General features: G+C 40.4%; 2 protein-coding genes across 2 annotated transcripts; both read left to right on the top strand.

Annotated features, from left to right (window-relative positions):
• Window positions 1-924, top strand: LOC121950110 (galanin receptor 2a). The gene has a single exon (XM_042496027.1). It carries the CDS (start codon window positions 1-3, stop codon window positions 922-924), a length of 924 nt encoding a protein of 307 aa, XP_042351961.1.
• Window positions 925-18,759: 17,835 nt separating this feature from the next.
• On the top strand, window positions 18,760-20,190 carry LOC121950046 (shaker-related potassium channel tsha2-like). Its single transcript, XM_042495963.1, has one exon. It carries the CDS (start codon window positions 18,760-18,762, stop codon window positions 20,188-20,190), a length of 1,431 nt encoding a protein of 476 aa, XP_042351897.1.
• Window positions 20,191-21,288: the final 1,098 nt, after the last annotated feature.

Consider the following 21,288-nt stretch of genomic DNA (forward strand, 5'->3'; position numbering starts at 1 on the left):
ATGGCTGTCCCCAATACCTATGTACTGATCTTCGCCTGTACCTGTGGAGTGATCCTGGGCATTGGGCTGTGTGCCAACCTGCTCGTCTTTTCTCTGTTTGCGAAGTACAACACGCTACGTAAGAACCGCCTCGACATCCTCCTACTCAGCATGACCCTGGCCGACTTCCTCACCCTCCTGCTCATCCCCTTTACCTTGCACTCCTCTGTCAGCCACTCGTGGCCGCTGGGTGACATCTCCTGCAAGGTCTACCAGTTCCTGCTGGCCTTCAGCTTGGCGGCCAGCACCTACTCGCTGTGCGCCGTGTCCGTGACCCGCGCCATGATCATCACCAATCCATACCAGCCACCCACCATGGACCTGGTCATCCTCATGTTTGTCCTAGTTTGGGCCCTCAGCTTCTTCATCAGTCTGCCACTGCGTATGTTTGCCACAAAAGAGAGCCTCGGCCCAAGCCTGGCTAACTTCACTTTCTGCCTTCCAACCATTCATGAGCACCACTACCAAGTGGTCCTGAGCCAGTTTGTACTTTACTATTTTGTTCCAATGCTAGTCATCGCTTTCAACTATGTCCGGCTGGCTCTTTTTCTCCACAAGAGCCCTGTAATGTCAGTGTCCAGTGCCAGGAACACCCGCCGTGCCTCTGTCATGGTGTTCTTGGCTGCAGGTACCTTCTCAGTGTGCTGGCTTCCTGGTTATGTCCTGGAGCTGTGTCTGTACCTGGGGCTGTATCGCCAAGGACAGGCTTGGGAGATGTTTTACTTCATCTGTACTGTGCTGCAGTACCTTCACCCATGTATCAACCCTGTGCTCTATGTGCTGCTGTCAAAGCGCTACCGCCACAGGAGGGCAGCCTGGCTCTTCAGCTGCAACAGAAACAGAGTGCAGCCGCAGGTCATCAGCGTCACCACAGACAGCTTTTAAATACAGCTGATTAAGCAATCAGTTACAGGGACACTTTTTTATATTAACCGTTAATACAAATCAAATGTTTTTGTGAACGATAAGATGGATGTTTTGGTGACTACACCCAGAATTCCCCTCTACACTTGATGCATACATGTACAAATAAGAAGACAGGAAAAAAATAATAGTGTAGCAATAATCTTTTTTTTTCAGGCCTGTCTGCAATAACATTTTCTCAAGATATTCACTGCAAAAAGCAGCAGTAATTGTCAGATTACATCAGATCTTTTTGTGCCAGAATCTAATCATTTTTAGGGAAAATATAATTATCCCATTACTACTACCAAGTCTTACTGCTTTGATTGTCTTTGTTGCACCAAATGTTTCTGTCCCTAAGCTTTTCTCATTTTGTCCACATCTCTTTTGTTTGACATGCTAGTAAAGATTTTATTTAGTATTTGGAGGCCTCTAATGTACCAGTTTTGTCACAGAATTATTTCTTTCATTTCCACACCACCATTACAAAATTATTTTTTAAGAAATGTTTTTAGTCTTATGAGACAATTTCTTATTAACTTAATCTTTGTTATTTTAAATTTTTAAAACTGTAAAAAGTGTCTCAAATGACAAAAATCACAAATGCATGAGAATGTCCTTGTTCTAGCAAGAAACTAAGACTTTTTAACTTTTTTTTCACAATGGCAGGAATACAACATTTTAAAAGATAGTGATACTGGATTTGTTTTCTAGGCTTTACTTTTCCCTTTGTGCTATGTTTATATTTAGGAAGTATATGAGTTTCAGGTGTCTTCATTTCACATGAGTTTGATTATGTTGCTCTCTTCACAAGTGCCACCAAGGCAACATCCTTGACATTTACTCTACAGGATAGGATAGCAGGTCTATCTGACATTGTGCTACTGTAATAAAGACCTGGCTCTACTGACAAATTCCTACTCTAGAGAAAAGTTGGTCTCCATTTCCTCACTTCTATTTCATGCCAGTAGTACATTTGCAAACATAGTGTTGCAGTGTTCCATCATATTTGGAAATCCAAACAATCTGAGCAAAAAATTAAAAAAAATACAACTACTCATATCACAAATAAACTTTTACTGGGTGGTTATTTTTCCAAGCAGCAACAAATCATTCAGTAGGTTTTGTTACCTTGGCAGAGGACGGTCATTAAATATGAGCTATATGATCCCGTGGTATTACACTACATAACTAGTAATAAAAAACCGTGGGGTACACTGCAGCCTCTCCGTCTCCATACTATTTAATAGAGCTGTCAAAAGTGACATTTCAACTGCTGAGAGGCCAAAATCTGATGCTGGACAGAATGACAAGATACTGATTTCTAAAGGTCCAGAAACACAAAACCGACGTCAAAGAATTAGTGGCGACAAAGGCCGTCTGTTGTGTCACCTCATGCCGCCTGTGTCTTGGCCAAAAAGTTGCACATGAACACGCTGCAAAGATTACAGCCAATGGCCAACTAGCACGGATGCTCTGCACCTGCATGAGAGGAAATAACTCTCTATACCAGCAGGCAGAGGTAGCCTGTATTCATTATTCAAAAAGGGACACCGGAAAAGCAACAGAACGGATTCGAGGCATCAGTTAGCCAATTAGTGAATTAACAACATAATGTTGAAAGAACAAGTGAGATTTACCGTGAACAATTACAAACCGTTTCTGCAAAAGAGCTCCATGGCTAGGAAAATAATCTTATGTGATGTAACACGTATGTTTAGATCTAATGCCCTCTTGACTTTGTCTGTTTACTTTCCTCACATCTGTTTTTAAATCTCGTGCATGAAGCTGAACATCCAATCAGACTGATTTCTCTCAACAGCAGGCTCCACCGCTTCTGATGCCGATTCAACATGCTGAATCAGCTAAAAAAACAGGCAACAAGGGCCGAGTATAAAATAGCACACCGCATAAAATAGGGCATCAGATGCTCACCAATGGCTCGGCATTGACCAGCAGCCAACCTTCTGCTTTGTGTGTCAGGGTCATAATAGTATGATCACAATTGTGTCAGTGTATTATTGCAAATTTTATACATTTAATTTGCATTGCTCAATATCCACTACAAAAGCGAATGCTGAATTGGTCTTTTGTAGTGTGATTATAAATCTGCCTGGACTGGACAGGAGCTACAGTTACACTGTTTCTGGACTGTGCTCTTGAAAAGATGCATGAGGGTTATTGCTTTTTTTTTACTTATATTATTTTTCACTGCAGTTACAAATCTTTAGATTAATTTTTTTTTTTTGCAATCACAGGTTGTTAAGGCTACACCCGGCATGACATAACACCATCAAGTCAGATACAGGGTAAATCATTGCATGCTTATTACACAATCAAACATTAGGGAAAAAAAACACAAATGGAGGGCACATTTTCAACACTAAGTGTTTTAGGGATGACTGCTTCTTTAGAAATTAGCTTAATCTCCCAGGAGCTGTTGCATGTCCCCCAGGTGGATCAACAGTAACACCATCAGCTTCAGCATGCCATTCTTTGCTCACTAGCAGCGCGCACACACACACACACACACACACACACACACACACACAATCAGATCAAAGCACACACCTGACTTCCCACTTCTCTCTCAGGCAGTGATAGGCCTAAAAGTTGGAGTGGGAGATGAGTAAGCAGAGGGCCATGCGGCAGGTGTTGTAATACAGAAAGCAAAAGGATTGAGAAAGGGAATAACAAGTCCGGCTGAGTGCAGTAATTGGAGACAACCTGCCCCTCCCTCTGTCAGTTCGCCCCCTGACTTTTGGCCTTCTCTTTAGCGTACAGCAAGGGCAGCTGGCCTGACTTGTACAGACCGTCATCTGTGGACCATCAGTGTGTCGGATATGGTGAAGCAATAAAAAACACGTGCTCAGATGCTTCAAGTACATCTACTGAACATACTTCAGAGTGATGAGACGCTCTGCAATCTCTTAACATATCAAGATTATCCAAAAACAATAAAAGCAAATATTAATCTCATACTGCTGAAAATAGCTCTGTGCAGTGCATCATTGCAATATGTTTGTTCCACTGTTTTTTTATTTGGGCTGTCCAGTGTTAATTAGCAGTTTATTACTAACAGACTATTCATTGAATTTTACAAATGTTTTTGGTCAGATTTTACTGTTCATGCTCTACTGACATTACCCAGCTACTATTAGTATATGTGCTAAAATCTTTGTAACCATCATCAGAAAAATTGTGAGAAATGTGTTTTTATCCTTACAATTTTATTTTCCTAAAATCAGTGAAATAGCGGAAATTTAAAGTAATGTAGTGATTTTGAAAAATGTAAAGCTCCATTACTAGCGATCTCTTCCAGGTGCACATACAGGGCACTAAAATGGTGCCTTAGCTCGTATGCCATACAGTAGCAGCTGTGAACACCATGCCATTTCAGAGATGCATTTAACTATTTCTAAATCTATCTACTTACATATGAGTGTGTATATTCACAGATGTACATGGATGTTTCAGTGTGAGTGTCTGGATGTATACTGTATGGATATAGATGTTCTTGAGTTATGGACAATGTCTGTCTAACACTAACACAAGGCATGACACTAAATGTTAATGGAGGTGTAACGGGACGAAAAATACAATTTCTGTGCTATTATATTTTAGACCACTTATTTAGCTATGATGTGGCGTGGAAAAAATTAGGCCACCAGAGTTTCTCAACTGTAAGATAATCAAATTTTTGTTTGAATCAAAATGCAATTTCATGAAATACATGATAATCCCATCTCTTATCCAATTTCTTATATACTGCATATAAAGTACTGATCTGCAGTAAATGTATTAGCCTATAATGACACAAACACTAATTGACAGAATACTTTCAAATGCATGTTCAAATGTATCAATGTATGATTGAAATATATGACATGCAACATAGCCTTTACAAGAATTATTCTAACTAAAGTTAATACTTCATCAAACCATTTCCAATCTTGGGACAATAAAGACATTAAAACCAAGCCAAGAATAAAAACATTCAAACAAGTCAAGTTACTTGTAGATCTACTCCCCCTCTGCGCAAATTAAAAACAATAATAAAACACACACTGGGGAATTGGTGACAACTGATAACGTGAAAAAATGAATACTAAATTTCCCCAACACCTTGGCAAGCCCTGCCTATGATGCTGAGTCTGTGTACACAATGACAAACTCTCAAAGGGACACACATTACATTTGACTAATTAAAAGCAATATGACCACATCAGCAAGACAACGTCATGTTAATACGGAACATAAATGATGTCAGTGAGCAAAGCCAGAGAGAGCAAAGACAGTAGAGGGGAGGGGGTTGCCCTACCAAAAGAAGACAGCTGTCCCAATGATGGTGGCCACTTGATAACTTCAGGCTTCCCACTGGGCTGGAGGTCTTCCACCACAGTCGACACACTGACACCAACTCTCACGTCCGCTAACTTCATCCTCTTTTCGCAGGTCCTGTTTGGAAGTAACAACATTAGGCCTATTTTCAACCCCCAGGCAGTCGTTTTTGTAGCAGTATTTCCTAAAGTACTGTCTTAGCGCTCACAGTTAGCAATCTAAGTCGACGTTAGCTAGCTGCTAACTGATGGAAAAGTAGCTATTTCAGTTTACGTGCTAACATTAGTTAGCTTGCAGTAGCTTCTTAAATGTTACGCTGCAGTACCTTTAGCTTGACATGAGTTCACCATAAATGGTGTAGTAATGTTACATTTCTCTCTTGAATATGAAGGTATGCAAACATGTCACCTTCTCCTCCTCCTTCTTCTTCTGTCGTCTAATGACGGTGCTACCTTCACCTGTTGATTTAAATTGATTAGTGTCTACTGTTTAAGTGCAATACCATCGTTCACCACATCGAAACCCACGGGGGCGCTGTTTCACACAATTAAAAACCGGCATAGATACAAACTGATACAAATAATAGTAAATTAGTCACTTTTAGCTCCATGTTTTGGCTCTTCAGTCTGTCAAAAAACTCAAGCTAGTTTAAGTAGCCTAATGTATTTTTCTGGAGGCTGGTGGAGGCAAATCCAGACTAAGAGGTAAGTTAGTATTGGAAAATATTCATCAGGCAGCCAGAAATATGAATTTAATGATATGCTCATTGTGCTGTGATGTATCTGCTGAGGGTCCAAGCTAAAAGAAGGCATAGTCTGATAACAGGTTAGCCCTGACAGCTAAGCCACTGCTATAATATGTGTCAAATTTCCAGAGGTGGGAGTAAGTCACACATGTGCAAGTCACAAGCAAGTCTCAAGTCTTCACCTTCATGTCTCAAACAAGTCCCAAGTTGCTGTGGTGAGAATCAAGTAAATCATGTTGAGTCCCTGCCATAAGTCAAACAGGACAAGTCAAGTGCTCAGGTCAATCAAGTCACAAGGTTACTCTGAAAACACACATTCACTTCTCTGTGGGTTTTTCAGTGATGGATGAAGTCAGATATTGTGGTAGTCATTTAATGGGACTTTTTTGACTGTGACTAAAAACAGTCAAGTCCTTTCAAGTTGTCTGTCTCAAGTCAAGTCTCAAGTCATGAATACCAGGTCAAGTCAAGTTGTGTCTTTGATCAATGATAGTCAAGCAAGTCTCAAATCCTGAAGTTTGTGACTTAATAATAATAATAATAAGAAGAAGAAGAAGAATAACTTTATTTATATAGCACATTTAAAAGTAGTTGTTTACAAAGTGCTTTGACAGGCAAAGACTGTCTGAAGTCTGACTAGAGTCAAGTCATGTGACTCAAGTCCTCCATCTCTGCAAATTTCTGCCTCCTATTGACTGAATATTGCTAGATAAAACCTAAAACTAAAAATGAATTGGTCATTTCAGTATATTCCAGATAGCTCCAAAATCCTAATGAGTTTATCTGCATGAAGGAAGCACCATTTAACTAGAAGAAATGCAAAATGCTTATAGATTTTATTTAGTTAAACTAGACAATTGTTTTCTCTCTTAAAGGTCCAGTGTTTAAGATTTATGGGGATCCAATGGAAAAAAATAAACAGAATATCTGGAAATCCCGTTTGAAAAAAGTATGTATTATTAACTAAAACAAGGAATCACTGTATTTTTGTTACCTTAGAATGAGCTGTTTATATTGGTGCATCCCGTTCGCACAGGGCGGCCGGAAACTTCCACTGGAATTCTCCCTGAAGTCAGATTTGCGAAAGTTGGAGGAATATCATCAACCCAAACCTCAAAATCCAAGATGGCTGCTCTGTGCATCAACAGTAGTGAAAGCTGAGGTAATACACTGTTCATTAGCACTTCTGTCTTGTTAGTGTCTCATTAAAACAGTAATACATACAGTTCTGTCCAGCTTCTACATATAAACATATTGCCACAGTGTTTGTAAAACTGCAAAATGCAGTATTATGCTCTGTTATTAACTGGTATTAATAACAGGTAATAACGGCCAACCTGGCCAGAACTGGTATTGCTAACAGCCCCTTGGTTTTATGACTTGTACTGGAGTGAAGTCAACTTCTTAGCTCCAACCTCCGATTTCCGAGGTAAATGGAACGTAGTATATGACCGTATGGACGTGTCCTCCTTCATGGCATCCATCATGTTGTTTGAAGTGGACAAACCAAACACTGACTATAGATAGGACCATTCACATACACGAGAGACGTTTCAATTGGTTGCAATCTGCAACATGACCACTAGATGCCACTAAATCCTACACATTAGACCTGTAAGACTACAGTAGGAATCTAAATGATTTCATCTGCATGAATGACGCACAAATTAAACTTAATAAAATGCAAAGTAAATACTTTATTTGGTTTGATAATTATTTTCTCTCTCTTTCTTTAAGTCCTTAATTACACCACTGTTACCATCAGTTGAGCTGGACTCTCATGTTATGGTAATGTACAGTAATTTCTGAAACATAATTAACAATACTACTAAATCTATATTGGTCTACGTATATACAGTGTTTTTCTTTTCAAATTATCCTGTTACAACAACATCATACAGCAACATCCATTAACAAATGCATGTAAGACCAATCTACAGCATAGGCTAACTAAATTTTGTGAATTCCTAGGAGACCACATTCTTGACACACTCTTCGAGTTAAGCAACGCACATAGCTGACAGAAAATAGTTGTGGCTACACACTGTAAGATCAGAGAGCTCTTGCCATGAGCTAATCATTCCATGTGCCATATAGGCAAGTGTTGAAGGAGTGTTGCCTGTTTATTTATAGGAGTCTCTAAGGTTCCACGGCAGAGGGTTGCTCTTTGAGCTGGATTCAATTACAGCTCTGGTGAAAGCTGAAAATACAGCATCTATACAGACACAAACATGAGTATAAATTCTTAATATGAATCTATGGGCCCAGTTTATTGTTCTGTATATACAGTGTTTGAAGCAAAGAGATGTACGGGTTGTAAATGCAATATTAAACACTATAGGGCTATGACTGCATTTCCATTATTCAGGTAGCCTTTTTTATTTTCTTTGTATGCTGACTAAAATGCTGACTGAACTTATGGAAGAGAGCTGTTGCATGAAATTAGGTTGTAGATGTTGAAAGGAAATAGCAACCGTGATTGCAACAGCACCCTCCATAATCAGTTCAACTCAGCATGTGCTGTCATCATCCCAAAACCTGTTAACAGTGGCTGCACAGGGAACCCACAAGCCCTCTGCGCTCAAAAACAAAGAGTAGATTTTGAAGTCAAATACACAAGGGGAACGAAACAACAAAAAGAAATAAATAAGTCCTCAGCAATTGAGAATAAATGAACTAAAACGATATAAAGTTATGGAAAAAGCCCTCGTGCGTTGAATTGGCCTTGCGTGGGATCACAAGGGCGTAATGAAAGGTGTATTGATGAGCAGGCGTAAGGTTAGATAATTTCCAGGAAGCTATGGGTTGAGAAATGCTGTCAGACATGTGGCAACAACTTGCAGTCCAGATGGTCAGCACCAGCCTCGCCCTGACCTAATATCACAGTTCAGCGGTCTGTTTACGTTGTAGAGCTCACTGAAACATGTACGGACATGGCAGGTGAGGTACAAAAAAAGAAAATGTTTGAATTAACGCTGAGTAAACCTCTGAGCTTCTGAACAAGTGAGGCCTTGTAAGTGCCAGTGTAAATATGGTTCTTCCTACGAAGAAAATAATCAGAAAAAGGAAAACCTGCACTTACTCAAATGGAATTATTTGTACAGGCAGAATGTTTTTTGGATGATTTGGCTGTAGAGGCTTCAGCAGCTTGCCAAAAAAATAAACCCGTCAGGATGTATAGAAGAGTATGGAAATCCATTTCATCTATATGTAGAAGTGGAGTTACTGTGTGTGACAGCAATGGCATAAACATGTCAGCAGAAATCAACCTTCTTAGTTGGGCTAAAAGTACTAACATCATGAGGGAGCTTTGGTCTTAATAGGTTTTAATCTATCAGGGAAAAACGCATTGTTATTGTGACCAATGGTGGAGTAGGACATGATTTTATGAAAGGTTCATTATCATGTTTTTAAGGATGGCGTAAATTTAAAAATTGACAAATTAAAGCAGAGTGGGTAACTATATTTGTTTATCTTTTTGGTGATAATGCCCTACAAAGGCAAAAGACCTTAAATCACCAGAGTGTAGAACTGAAGAAAAAAAGAGTTTAAAGTTGTTTTGGTGTTCAGCTAAATGAACTGTAGGCATAATATTGGAAATGTGGTAATTTTTTGTTTTTTTTTAATGAAATTATTTGTCCACATAACAATCATGAGATCAAATTTGAACTTTGTCCCTTATTTGGAAGTTGAAGTAGCATACTTTACATTATAGATTTAAGATCATTTTTATCTGTAGTCCCCCCAAAAAAGAGACAACACAACAACAATACAAATAAAAACATACTACAACATTATAAAAAAATTAACACAAACATAACACAACAAAACATCACATCATTGAGTTGTCTGCAAAATAACAAGGGGTCCTGCCGAGGCAAAAGGTATTAACTTCCATTTTAAATTATCTATTCTCCACTTCATATAATCTGAATAATGATAAATCAATCGGTTTGTAGGATTTTGTTTTTAAAAGCCACCGAACTTTGATTGTCTTTTAATGGTAGATAAACAGTTCACAACTTAAGGACCAATTTGGGTAAACTAATATTTGTATTAAATTAAAACAAAATTTTAAAATATTATTTTCTTAACCCTCAAAATTGCAAGTTGCAACACCAGTAACTTAATGTGTGGGTACACAAAGCACTCTAAGTGCAACAAAAAAAGCCAGTGAAGCTGAAGTGAAGTGAAGTTGTGGATTTTGTCTTAGTTTCTCTAGAATTTTTTCTTAAGTCAAACAGAACCTATATTTTTCAAAAAATAGCAACATAGGAGATAGGGGATATTTGTCAGAGGAATGTGACGAAGAGCTAAAGGAGTTGACCTGGTCTCCAAAGTCCCCAGATCTTAATTCAAACAAGCATCCCTGGGATGTGTTGGTACCTCAGAGCCAAGTCCGGTCCACAGTAGGGTCTTGGTCCAGACATTTGCTCTGACCTGTCACACCTCTGCTGGTGTCCTGTGGTGTCAGGGTGTTGGCGGTGAATACTTTTAGTCCTGTGGGTTGCGAGATTGGGTACCAGTACGTCCCATAGATGCACAATGAGATTGGGATCTGAGGAATTTGGAGGCCAGGTTGATGCTTTGAGCTCACATTCCTTGAATGATTCCTGAACATTTTTTGCACTGTGGCATGTTGCATTGTCCTGTCACTGCCATCCTGGAGTGCCATTGCAATGAAGGGGTGTACTTGGTCTGCAATGGTGTTTGGGTGGGTGGTGCATGCCAACATGAATGCCAGGACCCAAGGTTCCCCAGCAGAACATAGCACTGTAACTAGATGACCAGTGTTATTCTCTTCACCTGTCAGTGGTTTTAATGTTGTGGCCGACCGTTGTAACTCTGATTACTGTCATGACCTAGTCATTGAAGTGCTGACCCAAAGCAGCATGCGGGAGAACAGATTTGGGTAGCAACTAATGATTATTTCACTGATAAATTTAGCTGTATTCTTTCATAAATCATTTAGTCTAGAGTGGTATAAAATGTCAGAAAGTAGTAAAAAATGTCCAACATAACTTCCCCAGAGCTCCACGGTGATGTTTTCAAATATCTTGTTTTGTCCAAAACCCAAATCTATTCAATTTGCAATTATTTAAAACAACAAAAAAAGCAGCAAATCCTGACATTTGAGAAGGTGAAAACCAGGAAATGTTTGACATGTTTGCCTGATAAATCACATTAAAGACTAAGAGGCAATCAAAATTGTTTCAAGTTGAATTCTGGTTAGGGCTCAGCACTGTGAGAATGAAGAGGGCTCACACACACAAAGTGATACAGAGAGAAGTCAACAGGAACTCAGTCAGCCTGGTGGATGTGCAACCAAATGCCAAGAGAGTAAAGTCTGAGAGTGGAATTATATAAACATAAAGTTAGCAATAAAGATTAAACTTTGAGACCTTTGAAGTCATCCTTGATTAATAACCCATGTGTGTTTCTCCTGTGAACTGATCCCCCTGCAGTTGCCCCCGGCCTGGATTTTGGACGACACTGTCTACTAAAAAAGGGAAAGGCTCGATCAAGGAGTGAAACGATAATCCGAAGTAGGCGTGGGATGGGATATGCAGAGGTAATTCCAAAGAACCCTGCCCTCCGGATCTGAGGTATCCAGTTTCATATCTCGCTGCATGGCCCGTTACCTATCAGCAAAAACATGAACATCAACTTCAGATGACAGCAGGCTAAAATTGGTGGATATCAAAACCCAGGAACTGGCAAGGAGGTTGGCTGGGGTATCCATTTTCTAGAGTGGAAGCCCTTGGTTCAGACACCTCAGGGTGAGGAGGCTGTGCGCTCCACTCACTTGCAGAGCGAGTAATGGGGATGGCATAAACACAGCTTAGGCTCTATTAGGCAAAAACTTTCACACTATTAATTAGATGCAGCTGCACACGCTCCTCACGTCTCAGCCATATGCACCGGCTGTTGAGTGAAGACAAAAGTGTACACCGTAATCCATATGAAGTTCACTCTGCACACGTTAAAGATTTATAGATGTATTAATTGTCACTGTGTTATTGAGTCAGCAGGGCCGTTTTCACATTCTCATACAGCGACAGCAAAACGTAAATCTTTAAAGGAGCAAATCTAACCCAGCAGCTATGGTGTTGGTAGTTTGCAGGTCCAAAGACCCTCTATAGGACTATACTGATTAACTGGCCAAGGCTGATTTATTGGCCTTTAGTAGCTTATTGCAGTTATATCATAACAGAATATGTCAGCTGATAAACTGCAGCACAGAAATTATATTCACAGTTTGTTTATTAGGGTGCGCTGTAAAATGTTACGTTATGTTACCATATTGAAGATCGCAATTCTTTCTAAAAAAAAAAAAAAAAAAAAAAAAGTGAGGACACTTCTAACTAGAATTACCGCCTCTCATTTGTATGCTTCTGCGAATCAGAGTTGCGGTTACAGTCTACATACATGTCAGCACAGAGGATCTATACAATCAGCACAGTTTCAAGGTGGGCACCCAAGATTACTGTCACCAATTCAGTGTCTGACCAAATGTCTCCCCGCATGTTCCTGATTTATGGTGTTGAGTAATGGCCAGAAAAATGTTTCTGCAAAACATTATGATGTCACAGTGAAGCTGACCTTTGATCTTTTGGATATAAAACACCATCACTTCATCATTTCATTAGATCCTATCGGACATTTGTGTAAAACTGGTCATAATTAGCATATGAATTCTTGAGTTATGGTCAAAAACGTGTTTTGTAGGGCACAGTGACCTTGACCTTTGATCACAAAACTCTAATCAGTTCAGCGTTGAGTCCAAGTGACCGTTTGTGCCAAATTTGAAAAAAAAAAACCCCACCTCAAAACAGGACATTTGAGGACATCGCTTTGGGAAACACTGAACGATATTTTTCATTGATTTATAAACCAAACAACTACCCATAAAGCAGTCAACAGATTGATATCAATCAATAATAACAATAATTAGCCATTTGAATTCCTGACAAATCAAAACACTTTATCACAGTGATGCAAAAATCATGTAAAATTTGATTTAGCTATGAAACACTTGTGCAGTTATTTGCAACATGCGCGTGCACACACACACACACACACACACACACACACACACACACACACTCGCGAGCCCACAGTTATAATACATTGAGAGATATTTAAGTGACAGTTCTAGACAGGTTTATGTCATCTCATGGCATCAGGGTGCAAACTACTGGGAAGGCAGGGGGAGCTTGGCTCCTCTTAATAAGACACGAGCTCCCCTTAAAACATGATTTGTGAAATGCGGTGGGCTCTATATTCTACTCTCGCTATGAATTTCTATTTTTCTTTATTTCATCATCATGGATCATGCGTAAATTTAGACTATTATTGATGTATGATTTGTGTATGAGGATGATACATCACTAAACCATTTATAATCACAATACCACAAACTTCACTCACTTTGACTCAAAACAGACCACCTTATTGCCGAAACACCATTATTAAAATTTCTAGATCTTTCTGACATTTCATACTGATATGTCCAAAAAAAGGTAAAAAAGTGACCTCCCCTGAAAGCCATGGTATAGTTTGCACTCTGTGACATATAACGTCATATTGTGCAACCCTATTTTTAGCCGTATGGAAGTAATTTGACCTAAAGGTAACTAAATCACCACTAACAAATCGCTGACATTTTGCTTCATCTCAGTCTTAAGTTTTGCTTAAGACTGAGATTTTATTTGGTATAATCACTAGTGAACCTTTGTTAAAATTGTAAGTAAGTAAAGCAGCTTGATTTCTGAGGATTCCCAGATTTAGCTCTATCTTTATAGACTCATTCCAGTGTCTGAGACGCTGTCATCACCAGCCCTACAGAGCATACGTCAGACTGGGTCAAATGCCCCCTATTTCATTTCTAGCAGAGTAGTTGGCACTAAAACGATGTGATACGAAGGAGCTGTTGACTAGCAAGGCTGACCTTCTAAAAACCCCTCTTTCAATTTATAACACACTCTCTCTCTCACGCACACACACACACACACACACACACACACACACACACACACACACACACACACACACAAACATTATACACACATGCGTTCATTCAGCAATCGTACTAATGGCGAGGCCGGATACACACTTACAGAAATACACACACACACTTTGTAAATACTTGGCCTGGGGTTTCAGGAGGAGGACAGCCAAGCGGAGTCACTAACACAAGTTGCTACTGTGATTACCTCACGTCTGTAATGAGTTAGGAACCTCATTCTGTCTATATTTAGAGAAAGATAAGCTTTAGAGGAAGAAGAGCAATTAATCAAAATGCTAATAAATGTCCAATTTTAAAGAGATATAGAATACCTGGGCAGTGCTAGAACAATGCATTATTAGAACAATTTTCATATAAGAATGAATCACGATATTCTGAATGTTTGCACTGTGCTACTGTGACATTTAGAGATTGTTTAATGCATTTATAATTATGCTTTCTCAGTCACTAAGTCACAGTTATATCAATATATGTAGGTATAAATATTTGAATTTTAATAGCCACTGAATATTTGTTACTGAAATTTAAACACCACTGAATTTATAGCATTGGAATATTCTACTTATAAAACCATGTATCTGAATTTATTTGTTTTAAATTTACCCCTTTGAAATTAAAATATCAAATTTCTTGATATGCAATATCAAAAGCTGAAGATGCATATATTGATTTTTTTTCAATGTTCACAAATTTATATCTAATAATTCAAGCTTAAAAAAAATCAAATAGCATCATCCAGGCTACCCAGGACAGGCAATTGAGCCTAAATGTTTTGACAGATCAGATATGCCTTTATTTGAAAGGACAGAGTGTACGTGTGAAAGGGGGAGAGAGAGGGGACGACATGCAGCAAAGGGCCAAGGCCAGAGTTGAACCAGTGACTGCTGCAGCGAGAGCTCAGCCTCTGTACATGGGGCGTCCGCTCTATCCACAGAGCTGCTGGCACCTCGTCAAGTTGAATTTTTAGATCTAACTCTGATCAGTCAAACAATTATTTTTAAAAACTAAATCTTAATTTGTGAATTCATGTCATAATTTCAAAAGAAAAATTCAGAAATAACTTCAGATACTAATTTTTAATACTGTAAATTCAGTGGTGTTTAAATTACAGTGAGTTCAAATTCTCTATAAATGTCACTCCAACTTGCTGGATTTCTCAAGAAACTTCTCTAAAAAAATGATGAGAAAGCAGATGTTTTCTTGGCATTAGTGAATCCACAGTATCTTGTTTCCATGGGGGTCTCCTGCGCTCATAGGTCGAGCCATTAATAACGACCGGAGGTTCCTTGCTGTCAGCATTCATGTGCCCTGCAGGCTTTACGGCATGTGTCTCCCAGGCTACGTCTCATTACTGTACATGCAGTCGGAGTAACACGCACATGCATATCTATGTGCAAATCTAAGTGTGTGAATTTTTTAGAAGGCATGGCTTCAAGACCCATGACACGCATGGCAACAAAATGTGCAGTATATGTTGATATAAATAATGAGAACAATGTCAGAGTAATGCACTGTAATAATATTTTTGATCCCACAAAGATGAGATTTACCACCAATGAATTTGAAAGATTATAGGGTTATCATATTTTTTTTTTCTTTTTCAGCCTGACCGAAAGAGTTACGTGTTCATTCCTCAGCTTGTTTGTTATTGTTTGTTTCCTTGGATACGGTCAAGGCCTGACACCTTGGCTTGACCCAGACAGTCATTTGGTGAACGCTATATGCTAACACATTAGCAGCAGGCGGCACTGTGTCCTGACACTGATATCTGACTCTGACATCCAACCCTTTGTTCAGTAATGGAAGGGCCAAAAAAACTGTGGACTCTAGAGACCCATGCTTGTTAACCTGACCGCAAAAAAAGCCTCTCTGATATAAAAGTTTGCGATGGCATGTTATACCCACCCGCATCAACGTAATAATGCAAACCATTCAGGTTGGTTTTAGTAACACTGATTAGCACCCGCAGGCTGTTATTGTGGCGATCCTGCGTCTGTGGCAGTGACTAACTCACCTGATACAGCTTTATGAAGGCAATGAAAGTGGAAAAAAACAGCTATTAATAGATCACAATGCTGCAGCGCACATTTAACTTTACTCTGTAAACCCGGGCCAAATTATCTTAACTTTTTATCATCTTCAAAAGTGATAGAAATATTAAACTGTAAGTTTAAAGAAATTGGACGCTAATCTTGTGTTGGATGATCACAAGTTTCAGCCTGGTGTCAAGGAAATACACGTGAAATGTGCATGATGTCTTTATGTGGTGGTAGGCACAAAATGTGTTGAAGTTATGTGCTGAAAACAAAACAAAACAAACAAAAAAAACGCCCGGGAAAAGTCAAGGTGGACAAAAGTAGCATAATGAGTTAGAAAGTCTGTGTAGGACGGGCAGGATGGGTGGTGGATGGATTACGCAAAACATGGACTTTCAACCTGCAGCCTCTGTTTGTGTCCTAAGTGAAACCAAAGGCCAACGTTTCTGTGTGACTTTACAGATTTTACGTTAACTACAGAAAGTACTTAAAATAAGGAGGAAAGTTTCAGTTAATTTTCTTTCAACAGCCTGACACCCAATAACTGGAAACTAACCAGTTCATGATAACTAAGGAATTTATTTTTCAGAAAATAAAACCAACCCCCAAATACTTTTTTATTTTATGTTCTGTTGGCATTGCTGACAGACACCCGGCTAGCTCCATTAACATGCAGAAACAAAGTGTCCACTGCCCACCCTCCAGTCTCTGCTGGTTAGCTAATGTTGGTCTCGGCCGCTCTGCGCACCACTCGAATTGTGTGGGACCTCACTGGCAGCGTTGCTCCTTCTGAGATTATGTTACTGCTGGTAACACCATCTTGGTGGCAGCATGGTGTTGTGCGATAGTCACCCTCCGGTCTGGTACCAGGTGGCCCCGGTGAGTAAGCTGCTTTCTTTTGAGCCACAAAACCCTGTTAGCAGTGTTAACTATGTTAGCACCACAAGCCATGCTGAAACTGCTGATGGTGCTAACAAGAGCTAACAGGAGTTGCTAATGGGGTTTGCTGCTCAAAATTGAGCCAGTTATTCATCTGAGCGACCTGGGGGGAGACCTGATGGTGGGCACAATGTTTCCTCAGCAACGCTGTTGGGTCAGAATGGCATTACTAGCAGTAAGTACCAAATGAACAGCACTATTGGCTAATTATATCCAACCAGACCTGTATGGTGTGCAGTGCAGTAAACTGAAGAGAAGGAAAATTAACCCATAGAGTGACATACATAACTGGTCAAAAATATTTTTGCCAGTTACCAATTAAAGGATAAATATTGACATCTCCTGTAGGTACTTTACGTAACAAAGTATGTAAATTTACGTCACTTAGGTTCCATACTTTATATTTTGAGTGTAACCAGAGTCTTGTCCTAAATGTAAATATTTTTTTGTCCTTAAAACCAAACAACAAGGCAACCAAACCATGATTGTTGTAGACTTTGCATTGGCATTGTTTTTATACACATTATATTTCATGTTATATTAACACTTTTTCTTGTCCAGCACCACATAACGTGTTGTTAAGAGGTCGTGTCCATTTCATGTATTTCTGTGAGACTATGTTGCAAGTTTTATCCTAATTACACTGAGGATTTGCAGGTTCTGATAAGGAACCAATAAAACTGGAAAGTATTTGCAGCTGTTTTGTTTTTTTACACCTCTGTATCTCAGTGACCCCGAGACCAGGTCACTTGTCTTTTGGGTGTCCCCGTGTTCCAGGTTGTACAATTGAGCCCTTTAAGTGCTATGAACGGTGAATGTTATTTTGGCTGTGGCTTCCTGAAGACCCTATCCTCTCTGGTCTACTCAAGTGTCAGTCAAGCCAGCAGTTTCCACTGGCTGGATCCAGGAGGGCCCCTGGTTATACGAGGCCCCGTGCTTCAAAGCATTCAGGTTATTTCATCGTATTTATTTCAAGACACCTTTAATATGTCGCTGCCGGGAAAAAAAACACCTTACTACACTTAACAAGCTGGATCTATTTGTCACCTTTGTCTGTACTGCCGGTTTCTAACTGTGGGCTGTGACCCAACACGGGTTGGGTCCTGGAGGTTCCCCTTGTGACAAGAATAGCCCCATGATTTCATGAATGAGGGACCTGCTGAGCGAGAGAGACTCCATTTCTGAGTCGACTCTGGATCTGAAACATGCATTGGACCCTGCTCTGAAGAAAACAACACTGAGGACTTTGATGTGGAATATTTTAAAGACACATTAACTAAAATTAAAAAAAGATTAAATTTGTAAGGCTACCCCTTTACTTGGAAGTGACTGCGCTCCTGCTCTGGTGGATTGAGTGAGTGTGAGAGGGACAGCAGCAGCAGCAAGTGTCATCTGGTCTTCCAACTTGGGGAGGGCTTTGGAGTTTAAAATGGTGTGAATATGATAGCCATAGCCATCGGTATAGCTTATGCAAGTGGAGATCTGTCTGCACCATTGAAAGTTGACAGTTCAGAGGCACTAATCTGACAAAAGGACGGTGTAAATCAACAACTGCACAACAATTTTGGATATTAACAAAGAAAACTGTTTGGGAGCAAAGTAGGGGGACTTTGACTGAGTCTCTGGTGGCTGCATGAGAAAGAGATTAGGTAGGACGCACAGGCAAAAGGGCAAGAGGGAGCCACCAAGGAGGTGAGTGACGGATTTACCCTCGGAGGGGTAAAAAAATGACTGTGGTGTCTCAGGAGAACCACGACGACTCTGTGGTCGTAACTCCTTTGTTGCAAGATGCTGCTGACCTGGAAGCAGCGGAGCAGGAGTGTAGCGAGAGGGTGATCATCAACATCTCAGGTCTGCGCTTTGAGACGCAGTTAAAAACACTCTCCCGCTACCCGACCACGCTCCTGGGAGATCCGCGTAAACGGATGCGTTTTTTTGACCCTCTGAGAAATGAATACTTCTTTGACAGGAACAGGCCGAGCTTTGATGCCGTCCTCTATTATTACCAGTCAGGAGGGCGGCTCCGGAGGCCCGTGAGTGTACCTGTGGATATTTTCTTGGATGAAATTAAGTTTTACGAACTGGAAGAGGAGGTCATAGAGCTTTACCGAGAAGATGAAGGCTTAGCGAGGGAAGAGGAGCGCCCGCTGCCTAACAATGTGTATCAACGCCAGTTATGGCTCCTGTTTGAGTATCCAGAGAGCTCAGGACCTGCGCGGATAAACGCCATTGTTTCAGTTATGGTTATTTTAATATCCATAATTATATTCTGCTTGGAGACTTTACCCGAGTTTAGAGAAGTCACCGCTTTGGACAATTCCATCAATGGAAGTGTGCATGGCAAAGAGCCCAGTCCGTTCACAGATCCCTTTTTCATGGTGGAGACGCTGTGCATCGTGTGGTTCTCCTTTGAATTCACCATGAGGTTCCTCTCCTGCCCCAGTAAAGCAGCTTTCTTTAAAAACATCATGAACCTGATCGATGTTGTGGCTATAGCTCCTTATTTTATCACCCTGAGCCTTGATCTCGCGGAGCATCAGGGCAGCAGTCAGCAGGCTGCGTCTCTGGCCATACTGAGGGTCATCCGTCTGGTGCGTGTTTTCAGGATTTTTAAACTTTCCAGGCACTCCAAGGGCCTCCAGATTCTCGGCCAAACGCTTCACGCAAGCCTCAGGGAGCTGGGACTGCTCATATTCTTCCTGATCATTGGAGTTGTTTTATTCTCCAGCTCGGTTTATTTTGCAGAAGCAGAAGACCCCGAGTCTGGATTTTCAAGTATACCTGATGCGTTTTGGTGGGCTGTGGTGACAATGACCACGGTTGGATATGGAGACATGTGCCCCTCCACCATGGGGGGGAAATTCGTTGGATCTTTGTGCGCCATCGCCGGAGTGCTAACCATAGCTTTACCGGTCCCGGTCATAGTGTCAAATTTTAATTATTTCTACCACAGAGAGAACGAGGATGAGGACAATATTCAGTATGTGCACGTGACGTGTGGACAGCCGCCGCCTTCCATGGGTGAATGTGATTCAAACAAAAGTACCCAGTCGCTCTCCAAAACTGAGTCCTATCAGGAGAGCGACGACTTGGAAACGTTGACATATCCAAACGTGACCTCAGTGGAGACGTATACAGGGAAACTGACAGTTGTATGAAACGCAGCGTTGGAAGACGGGTTTATTTCTGGTGAGTCGTTTTCCAGTGGACATACAGTGTCAGCTCCCTCACGTCGGATCCTGCAGTTGTTTTACGCACGCTGTCTACATGATTCCTAAACGTGGAGCCTCAGATATTCATGCTGCAAACCCCACCAATATGAGAATTGCGTTCACTGCACTAAATGGGGAGGTGTAACAAATGGGGTAAAATCAATTAGTGGGGAACTCTGCGCCACAGCTTCAGGGCAGCCCTCACATGAAAACATTTGGGAACCCCTGGGTTACGCATGGAATATTTGAAATGCCACCAGCTGTAATTGAGCCACACGACAACAAACCTCTCAATCTTTGAAGTGGATTAACCAACGAAAATAAATGTGGAGATGTTTTCTTACCTTTAATCTCTCAGCTAAGGCAAATACTTTATCAAAAAGAAGCCCCGAACCAAACTTTCTATTGTTGACAAAATCACGTGGCCTATTCTCAAATTACGCTCGGAATAAGGTAGCTGTGCGTAAAAGCGCACATGACCAGCTCTGCGCAGAGGAGCGCGAGGCGAAAGACAGACACATAAACAAAGACAGTACTTTGTCTGTCACATTAGTCAAAATCGTTGGTTTGTAGACACCTTATGTGTAACTGTGGCAGGCCATACGTGTGTCTTTCAGTCTCCCGTTTCGAGTAGTAGCCCGATAGTAGTTTGTTTGCGTATGTGGACTGGAAGATTGTTGGCTCCATCCCTCAATCCACCATGGATGACGTTCACATGTTCTCCATAATAATGAGATCAGTTTTCATAATAAAAACATAAATATTCTGGTGACACAGGATCGTTTTTCATAGGTATTACTTTACTTTCTAAAACAAAACAAAAATGACAAATCTCATTCTGTGAGACGGAAAACATCTCCGACTAAATTTTTCTTTAGAGCTTTCTTCTTTAATTCTGATCAGAAAAAGTGAGCTCTGAGCGCCACTCTGTGGATGATAAATATCCCTGCAGACGACACCTCTGCTCCGGCTCTACTGTGTGCAAAATGAACACTTTAACTTTATCTTTGCACTGTTGCAGCTGACCTGAAACTAGTTTAAGCA

Source organism: Plectropomus leopardus, chromosome 11 (genome assembly GCF_008729295.1).
Source record: "Plectropomus leopardus isolate mb chromosome 11, YSFRI_Pleo_2.0, whole genome shotgun sequence".
NCBI classification, from domain to species: domain Eukaryota; kingdom Metazoa; phylum Chordata; class Actinopteri; order Perciformes; family Serranidae; genus Plectropomus; species Plectropomus leopardus.

Coding starts and splice junctions, on each gene's coding strand:
- LOC121950046 (XM_042495963.1), top strand. CDS start 18,760: ATGACTGTGGTGTCTCAGGAGAACCACGACGACTCTGTGGTCGTAACT.
- LOC121950110 (XM_042496027.1), top strand. CDS start 1: ATGGCTGTCCCCAATACCTATGTACTGATCTTCGCCTGTACCTGTGGA.